We start from the raw sequence: 17,300 nt of genomic DNA, 5'->3' as shown, positions 1-17,300 counted from the left end.
GGACAGGTCACCAGTCCATCGCAGGGCCAACACACAGAGACGAACAACCATTCACACTCACATTCACACCTACGGTCAATTTAGAGAATCAATCAGCCTCGTCCCCTCTTGATGTCTTTGGACTGTGGAGGAAGCTGGAGTACCAGAGAGAACCCAGCAGGAACAGGGAGAACATGGAGACTCACACAGAAGGATCCCACGCCCGAGCCGGGACTCGAACCTGGAACCTTCTTGCTGTGAGGCCACAGTGAGGACCACTGCACCACCGTGCAGCCCCTGACGCCAATTATTTGGTTCATTTGTCCTGTTTCTCAGAGATCTTTAAAATATTTTTCAGGAGCTCTGGCATTACAGTTCTACAATTCTACAGTTTTATTTGGCAGACGCTTTTGTCCAAAGCGACGTACAACACAAGCAAGAATTTAGACAGAAGGAAAAGCCTTCGTAAGAACGACAAAGTGCTACTAGTTGGATTGGTTGCAGGTGCTGCCATCTAGTGGCAGAAGAAGTGCCAGGATTTTTTTGTTTTTTTCTTAATATAATTTAACCACAACCACTATTTCAACATCAAGAATATCTTCAACATTCAACACATTCAATATTTAACATTGTGTGTTGCCACCCAGGATCCCAAATGCTGCCTCCATCGTTGTGGCTCTGATCAGTGCTTGAGTTCATTCAGTTCACATGCTGAGTTCTTCCTCCCTGTTTTTACATCAACAAAGATACAATCAGTGTTTCCTGAGAGAGAAAGACCAGCTCCTCTTATTGTGTCCCAGTGGGTGGTGGGTCAGGCAGCTCCAACCTGCAGTCACTGGGATCAGCCTGCAGCAGGATCAGACGGCACCTCCCTCAGTTTCATAGCGGCTCGGAGTGACTGAGGTATTCTTCTGAACAAGGAACCCCACAAGCAACTGCCCTTCGGAGGCAGCGTTGTTGTGCCAATTCTGCACTTCTTTTGCGTAATAATTTGATCTTGGTTAAAACCTAGAGAGTCCATTTACTCGCTTTCTCTGGAGGATGTCATGAATAAAAATCCCAGTCCTGAGTGACTACAAGTGGACCAGAGACAGACTGAACAGGAGCAGGAGTCAGAGATCACGACCCAGGAGGCGGCGGACAGCACGAGAAAGTTGATGTTTATTCACATCAGGACGTCCTGAGTCCTGAGGAAGCGTCCGACATCCTGGTGAAAGAAGCTGGTAAGTTCACAACAAATAATGTTGTTTTTGACAAAGGACAGTTGGGCTTTGATGCGTGCCATAAACCTTTGCCACAAACTGGTGAACAGCGACATGTTGTTCCACAGCCTGGACCAACTTCTAGGTGTCTGTCCGTCACTGAGTTGCTGCAGCAGTCATGTCAGATTGGTCTGATGACATCTTTGACACGGATTGCCCTGCAGCGTGTTTGTCATGGTTGTCAGATCATTCTGAGGCAGGTCATCTTCTCCTCAAGAACTACGACAGCACAACGTTGTCTTTGGGTGTTGGTGTGGTGAAATGTTTAGTTAGTGGGGGATCGTGAAATCATCCTCACCGTATGCTGCCTTTTCAGAACCAGACAAAAGCCACTCTTAAAACGGATACATATCTAAACGTCCTGTTTTAGAATAATAGTGGTAATGATGACAACAATAATGATTACCATAACAAGTATTATGACAATCATTATTATGATGCATTATCTAAAGTAAATTATTATTTGTTCATCTTATTTGTATATTTTCAGTTACTGTTTGTCCTTTTGATGAATGGCTTTTACCCATAAAAGTCAGGAGTCCCAGGAGCGCTGCGGGTCTGAGAGGAATAACAGTCACACCAAACGCTGTGCTAACCCTCCGACCCATGGGTCCATTTGGGGTTTCACAAAAAAGCCATCAAACTGTTCCTAAAGCAGTGTCATGGGGCTACGATGTTTTCTTAGAATGACTTTTGACATAACCTCCTTGCTGTTTCCACCAGCAGTCGGTATGGAAGCTCAGCATTTTCAAAGTTTCTTCACAGTTTTTATGTTTGTATACTTAACATTGACTTTAATGAACGTGCAGAAAAACACCAGCTGGAGGCAAAAGTCAAGTCAAAGACAGACCTTGGGTGCATTAAGAAAGCATATGTACGGTGATATTAAGATGTCCTCAAAACTGTAAGGATGTTGTTGATGTTTGGGACTGAAGGAAAATTTTACTTTTTCAAATTCAAATGGTTTAATTTGTTTTTTCGTTCATAAGAAATGTGAATATCTCATTAATCTGTGTCTGTACTGATGATCAGATATCAGTTGTAAAAAAACTGGCACAAAATTAAATGTTGAGCATTTTGAGCTCTGTTACCCTCCTCCACGATGTGTGTATAACCTGATTAAAAGCTTCATGTAGCAACTGGCTAAAGCACGAAACAAAGCAACAAGTCAGTATGGAGGAATAATAATACAACAGGAACCAACCACTTCATCTTTTTGTTGTAACTTTTGACCCTTTTTCTTTTTATGACTTTGAGTTGTCAGCGATGTCTAAAGTGTAACTAATAAAAAAGTGAAGTACCTGAGTGTTGAAATTCAACCTGAAGCCAAACAACTCAATAGGTAAACTATTTATCATTAACACACACACACATGCACGCACGCACACACACATGCGCGCACATACACACGCACGTACACACACACGCGTGCACATACACACACACACACACACACACACACACACACACACACACATGTCCCCTTGCGTCAGATGAAGGAGCCGCCTGTTAAAAAAGCTTTGGGAAAACTGACAGCATTTCATTGTCTGTGAGGCGTAAACAAACAAAGGGGAACCTGGCAGGGTTGGGGTGGAGCAAACAAAGGTGGGGCTGGTCTGCAGGTAAAGGCAGTGCAGAGGTTAGTGGGTGAAGGCTGGAAGGTGGTGGAGGCGGAGGGATCCAGGAAACACATTTGGAGGAACAACTTTGATAGTTGCTCCAGCTGAGTGTGAGATGTGACATGTAGGAGTCGTGTGAGCAGCAAGTCCTGTCATGACTTTTCGCGAGGAACAACATGCTTGGTTTTTTTCTTTACTCATGGGAAAAGGCAGCAAGTCACATTTACAGAGTGCAAACACGCTAGATTATGGCTTTGCTGAAGGTGCTCACAGGTATGTATGCAGTCGAAGACACTCATTCAGCAGGCGTTTCTGTCTAACAACGAGAGAGGACACAGGAACGTCATAGTTCCCTAAACGGTGTCCCTAAATTATTTTTTTTTAAGTCAGATATGAGAGCATTCAACGTGCTATCAGTGCATTAATCACTCGGTTAACAATGCTGAGTCAATCGTAGTGAAAAGCCTGAGTTTTCCTGCTAACACAAACGCCACAGGGAAAGAAGTGTTTCTCCTCTCCTTTGCTTGTCTATCGTTCACTTTTCTCCTCTCAGCCAGGCAATGCTGGATGGTGGGAGAGCGGGCGAGAGCCGGAGATGGTGCAGCTGGTGCCGCTGCCTTTTCTTCATTCTGGTGTTAGCAGCTGTTCTGTTCTGCAGCTCAAACCTTCAAGACATGGCACCTGACTGGAGCCCTAAATGGTGGACGCAGTATAATGCAACAAAATGGTGGGTTCAGTTTAAAAGCCATGGTGAGGTTTCCCACGGTACCTCTGGGTCCGTTGGCTTTACGCCTGATAAGAACTCGTCTGGGACTACAGCCAAGGAAATATCAACTACTGCTTCCTGGATGGTTCAGCTGGTGACACACAGGGAAACTGCACCATCAACGCCACCTGCTTATGTATCTCCGGGCCCGTACTTTGTAGAGTACCCTAATAAGTACCACTTTGTTATAAATGAGCCAACAATGTGTAAAGAGCAGGAACCTTTTGTGGTTCTGATGGTACCCGTGGCACCTCACAACAGAGCGCATCGTGACATCATCCGTGACACGTGGGGAAGTGAGAGTGAGGTGCTGGGTAAAGTGGTGAAGCTGTTCTTCCTGCTGGGGCTGCACACGGGGGAGTCGGGCCAGCAGCTCCAGGAGCAGATGCTGCAGGAGAGCAGGGAGCATCGAGACCTCATCCAGAGCGACTTCAGGGACTGCTACAAGAACCTGACGATCAAGACCATGGTGATGCTGGAGTGGCTGGACGCTTTTTGCTCTGGCGCCTCTTACGCCATGAAGATTGATTCAGACACGTTCCTCAATGTGCCTAAACTCATTAGCATGCTGTCATCTGCTCCAAAGAGGAACTACATGACGGGGCTCGTAGCAGGAATGGCTCCGGTCCTGAGAGATCCAACCTCTAAGTGGTATGTACCTGAGGCGATTTACCCGAAATCCCAGTACCCACGTTACGCTTTGGGGCTGGGCTACATTTTATCCTTAGACCTGCCTAAAAAACTTTTGGAAGCCTCCAGACATGTCAGAGCTCTTTACATTGAAGACGTGTATTTAGGGTTGTGTATGGAATACATGAGAATCCCTGTCAGTGACCCCCCAAACTGGGGTTTCTTTCAAGTGTTTCCTGTCCCGTACAGTCGCTGTGCCTACGCTAACCTTGTAGCCACAACTGTCAATGAAAACACTGATCGATTATGGGTTTGGAAAGACTTCAAATCACAGCCCTGCTGAGCTGCTGGGACACACCAACTTTTCGGATTTGTTCTAATGGTCCATCATCTGGTCAATGTCAATCATTTTCTCTCAACAAATGTCATACATAACTCTAGTTGTAATAATCTTGGTGAAGACCATTTTGGAGAAAAGTGTATTTGATGGCTTTTGGCTGAGGTATGCTAACAGTTTCCCATCCACTTCCGTTCGTTGTGCCAGGCGAACCAGCCTGGGTCTGAGCTCCCAATGCAGTGCAGAGGACAGAAGGGTCTCCACCCTCTAGTCTGGCTCTGTGGGGGTGGATGACAAGCACGCTTTGCAAACAGTTGGTGTGCACCTTCAAAACTGAGGAAGAGGTGTGAGAAACGATAACAAAGACTACGATCAGCCTCAGACATGAAATGCATGCATTCAGCTAACAAATTGAAGTAAGAGTGCGAAGTAAAAGAGGGCGGTCATCGTCAATGACCATGTCTGATGAGCGCGTCCCAACAGACGAGATGGACCTGTATCGCTAACCCAAACCATGAGCGCCGCCTTTCGTCCGTGTCCCTGGAGGAGTTTAAAGATGTGTAACAACACATCAGCCGCTTCGGAAGAGGCTGAGTTGTTCTGCACGACGAGAAGGAAGTGAGAGAAACACATCTTCTCCTCACATCTGTGGAGAAACGTTTGACCACTTTCTGCCGATTGTTTCAGGCAGTTGCAACGTTCCAAGAGTCTCACTCTCATTCTGCTTCCACAAGACTGCTGTCACATTCCAAGTAAAGGTTTTACAGGCCTGTCCTGAGTTGTTCACAATACTGAGCAGGAGGTCATCAGTTTATCATATTGTTGTGCATTTGTATTTGAGGAAGTTCATGTGACTCGAACACAAACAACACAGTAAGTGATGACGTGTGTCAGTAACTCCTGTTGATCTGGAGACTTGTGGTTTGTTTGCCTCCACTGGGCGTGTCCCCGTCACCTGACCTCCGACCACCCACACCTTCTCAGGCCATCCTTTAGTCCCAGAGCACGTTTGTGTGACCAAGCTGAAGACATTTCCCACAGGTGTTCCACAGATGTGGTCGTACGAACGCACAAACCCAAACACCTGAGGGTCAGTTAGAAGTAAAAATCGAATATAAAAAAGGCACAATTCAAATGAGGTCAGACACTCATTGGTTCAAGTAAATTTCAGGTGTTTTACAGAAACCTGGTGACCCACCTACATGTGTCTGCTGGACAAAGCAGCCTTTTTTCATAGCATAGGTTTGTTCTCCTTCAGTGACAGGAATTCAGTTCATCAAGTGACAAACTGGGGGAGAAGGACAGGAGAGTTTTGTTGTATCAACTGTGTGTCACCCTTCACAGAGAGTTTCTGTGGACTGCTGAGTCAAAAATTAACGTAGGGATGTTTGCATCTGGAGACCAGACGAAACAAAAGAAACCTGTTCCGTATTTCTGTGCTGGCGAGAGCAGAGTGACTCTTGCTGTCTCTATGGTGGAATTCGACAATGAAATCCTCCTACGTGCAAATGTAAACCCTCACGGATTCATTATTTCTGTCTGACTCCACCACAAACTCCTGCTTCCCCAAGGTCGCAACCCCGCCTGAGAGGGCTGTCCCCGTGTGTTACTTCCCGTGGAGGCCGTGGGAAGTTCTTGATTTTGCTGTGTTTCTAATGAACCTTTGTGTCTTTGATTGGATTCATTCCTTACAGTATGTGAAAAGTCAACGCAAGGGAAATTCTAAGTATTTTTAATGACATTTTAAAATGGCATTGATTGAAAAATGTAACAATCTGACTTTAAAATGAGCTTTTTGATCAGACAGCTTCATCTCCGAGTGGTGTTTTTCTGTAACTAAACATCCTATCAACCCTTACTTGGAGTAGGAGACCCGACATTTATCACCCTACAACGGTAGTTGCAAAGAGGCAGATGATATGAATGGTTTCTGGTTTAAGGGCCAAAGATTTACAGTCAGATTGGATGTGATGAAGGCAACAGGTAAAAGCCTGACAGCTCTTAGGTGAGTGTGCAGCAACAAAACCACCTGGAGGACAACTGCTGTGCCAGGAGCTGGAGTGGGCCGGCCCCTTCATTTCAATTTAGGAAAATGATACTGAAATATAAATGAGCATATTTGTCATTGTTGCTGTGCAGCTGCAGTGATCAAGCAGCAGTTGCAGGTCCGTCCTGTAGTTTGCTGAAGTGGCTCAGTCTCTACTGAACCTACTGTTGCACACTCAGCCTCAGCTGCCAGCGAGTCTGCCTCAACAGCTCCACCCACACCCAGCCTGCTAGCACCACCTTCAGGTCTGGAGCGTGAAGTGCACTGCTGCTTCTCTCGTGTGGTTCAACCAGGAAGACTCACGCTCTCACTCACCTGTAGGACCAGCCTAAACCAAAGTACCAAATGTTTCTGAATTATTGTTTGATCATAAAATTACGTCTAACACAGCAGTGTCTCTCATTTCTATGAACGGAACATTTTTTCCCCCTTGTAATTTAGCAAACGTGGTTTTACTGAGTGTGACTGCTAGCGCTCTGTGTGCTGACTGGCCAAGACTGTCTGGGGTCTGGTTTCACCATCGTGACTGTCGTGCTTTTTGTCTCCATCTTTATTGAGACAGACTCACACCCTCATGGTCTACAGCAGACAGAGCTCTAAGTAAGGGTGTGCTCATTCATAGACAAGTAGGAACGTATCATTCAACATTCATAGATCGTTAGAGGAACTCACTCTCTCCTGAAACCATGAAATCACTAAGAAGGCCTTGTCAGGTCTACCTGCCAATAAATGTCTGAGGTACAAGATTCAGTCTACAGTGTGAAAGACTGGTGGCCTGCCCAGGGTGGTGCCAGATGAGAGCAGGTATTGGCTGCACTGGATGGATGGATGGATGAGTGGATGGGTGGATGGATGGTTGGATGGACAGATGGATGGATGGACAGATGGATGAGTGAATGGGTGGATGGACAGATGGATGAGTGGATGGACGGATGGATGGGTGGACAGATGGATGGACAGTTGGGTGGATGGATGGACAGTTGGGTGGATGGATGGTTGGATGGACAGTTGGGTGGATGGATGGTTGGATGGAGAGATGGGTGGATGGATGGAGAGATGGATGTTAAGATAGATTCAGCAGATGGACAACAACACAAGGGTCTCCCCCAGGAGAACCTTGGTGTTTCACTGTTATGAAGCTCATTCCGTCGTTGCAGCCAACAGGCTGTTGTTTGCCGTTCAGGTTTGAGGGTTGTGTTGTTGACGTAGCAGTGACGTTGTCGCTGACGTAGTATTAACATGAGGGGCTGAGGACGAGGGAGAGGAACGCTCACAAACCAGCTCGCCAGCACAGCCCCACATGGGAGCTAAGCAGGCCTCCGGCACCCTAGAGGGACTCAAAGATTTGAGTTTGCTTACTTCTTGTAGACTTCGGCTTGATGTGATATCCAGAGAGCTTCACCACTTCATCTCCCAGGCCCCAGTACAGCACCGCCGATGAGAGAGGGGAGTGGTGACATTGCGTCAAGATACAAGTGGAGCTGTGGGCTACGAGTCCCACAGTTACAAATGTGAGGGGTCTAGGAGACACCATTGCAGGTGTTGCTCTATGATGGACATCTCACCATATAAACCCTTAGAATCACGCTGCTTGAATTTAAGCACCAAGATCCAATTTAAAGTATTCATTTCAGTTTCAAATATATCTGAAAGTCCTCCCGTTTATGTTCATATTTCTCCACTGATAGTCGTGGCATTGATTCATGATTTCTGTACAACATGAAGACGTGTGGCTGCTGTTGAGAATTAAAACACACATCTGTACCTCAAAACTTTCCATGACTTTTCTTTTATTACATGAAAAAGATCAAATGAGACAAATAAAGAAAACCTCTCTTCAGTGCACGTGTCACATCGGACGACAACATTCACTCTTCCACAGCGGCGGTGCGGTATTTCTAAATAGGTTTTCTCACCGTATCGTCTTCTCCATGCAAAAGTTATTTTCAAATATCGAGGAGAGGTGTGTCGTTCCTCTGAGCCACAGTGAGAAAACGAAAGTAGGTTCACATGAAGGAGAACAAAGTGAAAACAAACAAAACGAATTCTCGGCTGTGGTTTTGGACCAGGGGTCAGCAACCATGCGGCATGGATCCATGCAGGTTTTGCTCCCAACCAAACGCTTTAACAGGCGATTCCATTGAATAACACTCGTCTGTGGCTGAAGGTGTTAATCAGTGGAATCGCCTGTTAAAGTGTTTGGTTGGGAGCAAAACCTGCAAGCACGTGGATTCCTGCGGCCCTCCAGGGTGCATGGTTGCCCCCCCTGTTTGAGATGCACCAGGCAGTGACAGGACAGGAGACTCGGAGACCATCGCTTTATTTCATGTACCGCGTGAACAAATGAGCAAAAGACAACGTGACGAGTCCGAACTCTGAAGACGACGTCCCTGAGGCCAGGAGAAGCGCAGGCTTGTGTTGGTGGTATAACCGCTCCTCAACTACAACAGAGTTCAACTCATGAAAATATAAAGCTTCAAAATAGATCCTCAAGGTTCCTGCTTCATAACCGGTCACAGTACAACACAGTATTCATGTAGCGCGTCTGCTCCAGAGATCAATCTACAGTACATATACAATTGAAAGAATAGCAATAAAGTGTAGAAACAAGGCATCGGGCGGACCCTCAGGTTTAGGCCAGGCCTAAACTCAGCACAGCACACAATGTAAGAAGGCTCCTGCTCGCAGGTTCATTCTTCAGCAACACTTCCTCACTCATCAGTGCAGGCTCTTATTCCAGTGCCATGAGCCTTGGTTCTGTGACTGAACCCGTCTGAGTTCTCTCCAGTTTAGGGCCTCTAGAGAGCGATGCAACCATGCAACAGAGGTCACACACCTGAGCAGAGCTGCCTCCGCATCGCCGGCCCAACCAGGGCTGCCGTGGTCATAAACAACATGTAACAATATACAGAACATTTCACTGGCTCACACTTAGGGGAAGCTACACTAGTGGGGGGTCCTGGGCTGTAGCCCCACGACAGAGAGGGTGGGGGTGGGGATCATTGGTTCAGAATGGGCACGGAACCGTTTCCTGTCAGCGAGAGTGGAACTCTTGATGGCGATGCGCGCCATCCTTCTAGACTCCTGTTCTGCTTCGAAGGAATGCAGTTGTTGTTGTTTTTCAATTCAATTCCCAGACACTGATTGGCTCCTTCAACAAGAAGACTGGCACCGTTCTCATGACACTCACAGGGGGTCTTAGCCCAGCCCAGCCTAGCCTAGCATAAACACTGGAAACAGGCCAACAGCTGATCTCACGCTACCTGACCTCTTCATGAGTACGAATACTTTGTCACCTAAGCACATGTTGAAGTATCTTTACTTCACTTGAATACTGAGTGGATGAGTGTACTTTTTACTTTCAGACGAGTTTTACAGTCTGCTTCAGCACATGTACCAGCTGTGCTGCTACAGATGCTAGCCACTGTATTAAAGGTTACTGAGCTGTTCCGCAGTCTCGGTGCTAAACGGACTGTTTCAAGGCAGACTCTTTAAATTTATGGTGCCAATATGAGTGTTCATGTTGTCAGCTTGTTGCCTGGGATGCAGTACCTGTCATTGTCCGTTTGTAGCCGTTAGCCATCGTGTCCTGTTGAACATAAAATGACACTTTTCTGGCAGTTTGTGCAAATCACAACTGAAAAGTTCAAGTCTATTTAACAAATGTAGGTAACAAGGTTAGAGGAGGTTACCGTTATTATCATTTTGTTATTATTATCATCATTATCATCGCTGCAGGCTGTCCCTCCATCTCACTGGTGCTGAGGTCATTTGCCTGGAAGTATGATGGTGACAGAGAGCAGCTTCTGTAAGTGTGTGTGTGTCCTGCAGGCCACACAGGCTGGTGAAACACTTATTTGTTACTTGTGGTTGGAATTTTCAGATTTGTCTTCAGTATTTAACACTTTGGTCATGAATAAATCCGAGGAAGCGTTTGCACTGTGAATGGCAGACTTTGTTACCTGTTTAGTGAACGATTCACCAGGCACTCAGACGCTAGATTTTGGTGGTCTAGTTGATGATCAGGCAGCTCTTAGTCCAGGTGCCACCCAATCAGAACACAGCAGATGAGATCAGATCCCACAACAGTCACAGGCAGTCTGGGTCAGATGCATCCTGGGCCGCGGAGACGACCACCTCATCACGTCCTCAGTGAGCCTGGAAGAGTGATTCCCATGCTAACAGTTCCATTCAGACCCGGTTCTGATCACCCGCTGCCCCGGCAGGTTCAGTGTGTCAGGCCTGCTGAGGAGCCGAGCCCCATGTGCTGTTCCCTGTTGCTTCCTCCATCTCCTGCTTGAAGAGCTTCACTCTCCATGCACCACCCAGGTACTCGACAAGGTAGACAACAATTAAAACTGCTTCAACACTCATGTTGGCAGTGAAAGTATTCATCAGTACTGTATGTAGCATGATACCGTATCAGTGCAGGGCAGGAATACTGATACAGTTTCATGATGAAAAGTATTGCAAGGACTCTTCTTTGCAACCTGGGAACTCACAGATGAGCTCAGGGTCCCAGATGTCCCAGCTGGAACGCAGGAGTGACCCTTCAGACACCTCACTGGTCCCCAGCCAGCCTGGTGTCGTTACTAAATCCTTAGCATCATGGAATCCAGCCATCCTCATTTCTGTAGTGAGAAAATCCCATCAAGGCGGCATGGCTCACACAAACCCGGGCGGACCACCCGGATCCCGGCGTAGGAAGGAGCGAAGGAGCGGCTATGATTCTATGTTTGAAATTACGTTTTAATTGATATGCTTCATATGTACTGTAAGTATGTGTCGTGACGCACACATCATCAGTGACGCGACACCTGTTGTTACAACACCTCTCCGCCACCTGAACCACAGGTCACCTCACGTCACATCTAAAGTTGCGTACACAAACTCAGACCTGACGTAAGATTTCATCGCAGAATGCACTCACCTTCAAATTGATAAATGCCACACCTTGCGTAGAAATGAATGTACGCACGTTTTACGCTGGTTTTCTGTCGTACGTTGGTGTGATAAGTGAGGGCCGTCGGATGCTGCACTCGCAGCAGGGTCCGGGTCGGTCGCTAAGCGATGGAGATGCAGCAGAGAGTTGAAGAATCAGATGCGTCAGAATGTGTCTGACCAATCAGAGGAGGCTCTGCTGGAGGTGGAGGCGAGCAGAGAAGAAGAAGGAGCTCCCGCCGCTCTGTGTCGACTGCTGTTGTTTGATTTATTAAGTAGTGTTGTAACACGGTTGGGATAAAAGTAATCACAGTAGGCCTGTTAGCTTGTTGGCATGGCAACAGATGGAGTTGTAGTCCACCCTGATTCTTTTTCTGACCGTGGAGCTACGTGGCGGTTGGGTTCCGTCGGGTTGCATATTTCCTGCCCTCCTCGAAATAAAAAGTCCTGCTCCTCCAGGACAGGGAAGCTCACCAGGTCCAGGGAGGCGGCAGCAGCTTCCTCCTGATGGCGTGAGGGGAAACCCTGGAGAACCCTGCTGCTCAGTTGTTTGACATGCAGCCAAACCTGCGTCCTGTTGAGACTTGGTGACAGCACATTTCTTCAGACACCAGGGAGGCAACGCAGGGGACTTCCACAGATATGGGATGACATCATGCTGCAGCTGCGCGTCATGTGCTCATGCAGGTCATATGGGTTTGCAAGAGGCGTGACTTTCAGAGTGAATCCAAGATTATAACAAACATTTCGTGCATTGTTTTGAAGTTTTTTTTCTGAGAAAAACAGTTTTATTGTTTATCACCATCGTGGTGGGGGTGGAGCCTATCCCAGCAGCCTTCCCCCTGGACAGGTCACCAGTCCATGGCAGGGCCAACACATAGAGACAGACAACCATTGGCTCTCCCAGCCACGCCTACGGTCAATTTAGAGTCTGGATTAACCTGGTCCCTCTTGATGTCTTTGGACTGTGGAGGAAGCTGGAGTACCAGAGAGAACCCAGCAGGAACAGGGAGAACATGGAGACTCACCCAGAAAGACCCCGTGCTGCAGCTGGGGCTCCACCCACAACCTTCTTGCTGGGGGCCACAGGGAGGACCACTGCTCCACTGGGCCGCCCTGAGTTGTAGCTCAGATGCGCTCAAATACAGCCGAACTGCTGCAGTAGCGTCACCATTCTCCCGTTCCGTGGTGGTAGTAACCCTCTGGGGACTCTTGATAGGTCAATGTCTTCCTGCTCATCAGTGGGAGTGTTGATGGACTCACTTGTGATTCTTTTCTGCAGCCTCACACTTGGACCGGTGCCTTCACATCTGCTTCCAAATTAACGCAGGGAAAACCAACAAGCGGCTGGATATCTGCAGACACTCCGCTGATGTGGGTGAAGATCCAGGGGCTGAGCCTGGTGGGAGTGGCGTCTTAAAGGTACCTGCTGGGTGTTCACCTCATCTCAACTGGTCGAGCTACCCTAATGCACCTCACTAGAAGAGCCAGAGGAGGCAGACTCTTCATGCTGGGGTGTGTGACAGACCTGCTGAGACCCTACCCTTGTATCAATGGTCTCCTGGGGCAGCACAGCAGCAGAGTCTCACCTCCCGCAGGACGCCATTGCAGGTTTTTCCTCCCAGAATCCACTGCCTCATCACCCAGTCAGGATACTTTCATTAAAACATCAATCAGTCATTCACTCATCTCATGGTTAGCATGAACTGCAGCGTGTCTCAGCACCTGTTAGGGAATTCACTCATCCGTCTAGGGGAATATTCAGTTTGTCTCATGGGGATAACACAAGTTAGGGTACAATCCTGTGTTAGTTTCTAGCTCCAGTTGCTAGTCAAGCTTTTAGCAAAAGAACTAGAGAAGGAACAGATCATACATACGACACCCAACCCAACGCACACATATGGAACCACGGTCGAGTTAGGCTGCATTAAAACCACGGCCTTCTGATGAAGCTCAATCCTCCAGTAACTCTTTTATTAAAAACCTGGCCGTTTTTGCTTCATGTTGCTCCTTCTTGTATTCATTATGTTGAATCTTTCCTCTGTAGCAAACACAGTCAAGCAGGTTGAGTTCTTCAGAAGAGCGCAAGGTCATTGAATTGTGCTGCTGCTCACCTAGTGGACATTCCTGTGACATGAATATTAACCCCCCGGCAGGGGGAGAACAGGCGCAGCCAGCTCCTCCCACAGTATAAGTGTTAGTGTGACAGATTTAGAAGAGGCTGACAGCCCAGACTGACCTGACATGCCGATGACTCAACAGGCTGCTCAACAAATCGCCTGGAGGGAGACGCACGAACACAACAACCTAGCCTAGCTATCAATGCTGTTCATGACCTGCAGGTCAGTCTTTGATTATGATGCACTTGAGAACTAGTTTGTTGTCCGATGTGGACTGGCCCTGCCTGGTGGCTGGCAACATGAAGCAGGGTTAGAGGGACACTTAACTTAAAGCAATTATTCAACCAAAATGTGTATTTGGTTTTGGAATGCAAGTCTTGAGTTGAAAAATTGCTTCAAGTAGAACTTTTCTACACAACAAAGGTGGTTCACTTTTCAGCCCAGTACCTTATGCTGCAGTAAAAACCTGCTCCAGGCTGAGGGGGCCGACTGAACCCCCATCGCCAATTCAGTCCGTCACTGAAAAGCCCCTCAGATCCGTTCCAGGCAGGGATTTGGGTGCAGAGTCCTCACAGCTCCATCAGCGCCCCTTGATGGCCTCAGGTTTGGTCACTGATGATGCACCTGGATCTGGCACTGATTCCATGTAGCTTATAAGTATGTTCCCATCATTACTTCCAGGAACTGATCAGCTTGGAGCTGTATGATTCTGATGGACTAGGCTATTTGTAACTGGTCCTCGACTGGGACTGACTGGTTCGTACTTCCCATCTCTGGAAAACTAACTTACATAAAAAGTCCAAAACAGTGGGATCGGTAAGACTGAAGTTCTCCACCTGGATTTAGAACAGTGCAATGTCGCCAGAGCATAAACAAAAAATATACAGGTGACACGTGCAGTGTGAGACCCGGCAAGGAAGGTCATGTGACCTGCGAATGAACCAGTAAAATGATCCGTTTCTTCATGATTCACCAACTTTTATTGCTCACCCACCTGTTGAGGAACCACTGCCGGCCTGGTGGGGACCTGGGTGTGTGACACAGGCAACAGCATTCAGCCGTGTCTCAGGCCACTTCAGTAAGTGTGTGTGTGTGTGTGTGTGTGTGTGTGTGTGTGTGTGTGTGTGTGTGTGTGTGTGTGTGTGTGTGTTCTTGTACTTGCTACATAGTGAGGACTAGAACACGTATTTAGCCAACAGAATGAGGACATTTTAGCCGGTCCTCACTTCTTCAAAAGGCCGTTTGAAGGTCAAGACTTGGTTTTAGGGTCAAGGTTAGAATCGGGTTCTGGTTAGGTTAGGGTTAAGGTTAGAGTCAGGCAGTCAGCTGAGATGGTTAGGTTTTGGGGGAGGGGCTAGGGAATGTATTACATCAATGAAAGTCCTCACAAAGATACAAGTACAAGGGTGTGTGTGTGCTTGTGTGTGTGCGTGTGAACATTTTATGGCACTGACTGTGTTTACCATTGGCACTCTTCTTATTTCTTTGCCACCAGGGGGCGGTGTTTCTCTTCCTTGGGGTGCATTCATTCATGTCCACCTCAAGCGTTTTCACCTTTGTCTTCAGTGTTGTTCCATGCTCCCTCCACTCATGTATTCATGATATTATCAAGCTAGAAAAGAGGAACTGCCTGGTGCTCACCGGGAACTTGGCCTCTATTGTCAACTGGGCTCTTGTTTTCTGGTAAAGATGTCCGCAGCTCGAGGTGGCACTTTCTAGCTCACGGCAATAAAATCACCAGAAGTACCTCAAACTGCCACGTCCTTTCTGTTACCCGAAGACATGTTTGTGATTTAATCTTTAATAAATGTATCACCAGAATATTTTTCAGTTCCTTACACAAAGTACTTAGTTCTATGAAAGTAATATGGTTTTAGTAAAATGAGTAACATGTTTGTTTGTGTCTGCATCTCGGTCCAGATTTGCTTTAAAATTCTATAATTTACAGAATCTGGCAGTTAAGAACTCAAAATCAGCATTAAAGATATTATTGCATTATTCAGGAAATTCTCCCCTTTGAAAAAAATCTCACTGGAGGTTAAAGTCAACCCAGTTTGAGCTGAAGATCTCAGGAGTTAAAACCAAATTCTTGTTGAAGTTGATCCACCAGGCGTAAAATCCTCTGAGATGGTTTTCATGTCAAAGTGTGACAGTTTTACAGGTTTCATCTTCAGACATTACTGCACCTTAAATCTGCTAAATGATCAAACCCAGGAGGCGACCTTTGACGTGTTGTTCCGCTGATGTGAGGACTTGTTTGGAGGGTGACCACCAATGACAGACACATTTCAAGATGATTTGCAGTCAAAGTGACATTTTAAATTTATTTCTGTCCGTGCAGCGCCGGCTCAAACCTGGGCAACAGTGCCCTGATGTTCTTGTGCGATGGCGGATTCCGAGACTCAGTACAGTCTTCACTTTGAATGAAAGCTAATGGGTTTAGAGGGAAATAATGAGATCCAGTAACACGACAGGATCAGACTTTCTGCTGCGTACTCAGGGATAATTTTGTCTTAATCCATCCAGCGTGCCTCTCAGGCCGCAGCACGTCAGGATTACCAGCTGGGCCTGCAGGGCACGATGAAAAACAAAACTGTCACAGCCCAGGTGCATGAGCTGGAAACAGGACGGAAGGACTGAAAATTCAGGTACGTGGACGCACCCAAAATGTTTGAGTGGCACATAATTAGTGAGCTCCTGACAACACCTGTTGTTCTACCCTGGTATTAGAAAATCCTCCCATGACATGTAGAAAGTGGTTTCTGTAGAACCGCATATGTTTGAGCGAGAGGCTCTGGAGCCTCCGTTAGAATCTGCATCATGGCGACACCCTCACATGACAACAACTGAGTCATTGAAACACAGTTGATAACCTGAGCTCCTGAGATGCTTCCATCCATCCATTTTCTTCCTCTTATTCCTATTAAGGGTCGTGGGGGGGGGGGGGGGGGAGCCTATCCCAGCAGCCTTCCCCCTGGACGGGTCACCAGTCCATGGCAGGGCCAACACATAGAGACAGACAACCATTGGCTCTCCCAGCCACGCCTACGGTCAATTTAGAGTCTGGATTAACCTGGTCCCTCTTGATGTCTTTGGACTGTGGAGGAAGCTGGAGTACCAGAGAGAACCCAGCAGGAACAGGGAGAACATGGAGACTCACCCAGAAAGACCCCGTGCTGCAGCCGGGGCTCCACCCACAACCTTCTTGCTGGGGGGCCACAGGGAGGACCACTGCTCCACCGGGCCGCCCTCCTGAGACGCATCTTCATCAGTCATGTTCACTCATGAGCCAAAGGGCCAGACACATGGTCGCATCCTGCTATTTGCTGTTGACAAGTTATGGTGTTTAATTATGTTTCTCAAACCCTTGGCCGTGGCTCCTGGGCAGGTTGTGAGTGCCCTCTAGTGGGAAGGGAAATACTTTCAAATGGAATCTCATAATTTACACAGGAAATTGTTTTTCAATAAAGGTGAATGGAGCTGATGAATATATTCATTTCATGAATATATCAATAATCACTCAATTGCATAAAGTTGAGCCTCAATCTACGTCATCCCCTGAGGCGCTAACCGGTTAGGTTAACTGCAAGCAGTAAACT

The 17,300-nt window shown here is 47.2% G+C and overlaps 1 protein-coding gene across 5 annotated transcripts; it reads left to right on the top strand.

The window, feature by feature from the left end:
- The first annotated feature begins 828 nt into the window (after window positions 1-828).
- LOC147268878 (beta-1,3-galactosyltransferase 1-like) lies at window positions 829-16,301 on the top strand. 5 transcript variants are annotated; one of them, XM_086224008.1, is made up of 3 exons: window positions 2,950-3,133; window positions 3,414-4,277; window positions 12,864-16,301. In XM_086224008.1, exons 1-3 carry the CDS (start codon window positions 3,015-3,017, stop codon window positions 12,904-12,906), a joined length of 1,026 nt encoding a protein of 341 aa, XP_086080134.1. In that variant the 5' UTR covers window positions 2,950-3,014; the 3' UTR covers window positions 12,907-16,301. The 5 variants fall into 5 exon arrangements, with proteins under 5 accessions (XP_086080125.1, XP_086080109.1, XP_086080134.1 ...); XM_086223999.1 differs by lacking the exons at window positions 2,950-3,133; window positions 12,864-16,301 and adding an exon at window positions 829-1,202 and having other exon boundaries at window positions 3,418-8,402; XM_086223983.1 differs by lacking the exons at window positions 2,950-3,133; window positions 12,864-16,301 and adding an exon at window positions 829-1,202 and having other exon boundaries at window positions 3,414-8,402.
- The last annotated feature ends 999 nt before the right edge of the window (window positions 16,302-17,300 follow it).

This window comes from Aulostomus chinensis, chromosome 2 (genome assembly GCF_037954235.1).
Source record: "Aulostomus chinensis isolate RoL2024-O1b breed Wild chromosome 2, RoL_Achi_v1.0, whole genome shotgun sequence".
Classification (NCBI taxonomy): Eukaryota; Metazoa; Chordata; class Actinopteri; order Syngnathiformes; family Aulostomidae; genus Aulostomus; species Aulostomus chinensis.
This window is presented reverse-complemented; position numbering and strand designations above follow the sequence as displayed.

Coding starts and splice junctions, on each gene's coding strand:
- LOC147268878 (XM_086223973.1), top strand. CDS start 3,015: ATGACTTTTCGCGAGGAACAACATGCTTGGTTTTTTTCTTTACTCATG. Junction 3,134..3,413: donor TTTGCTGAAGGTGCTCACAG/GTATGTATGCAG, acceptor TTCTCCTCTCAG/CCAGGCAATGCTGGATGGTG.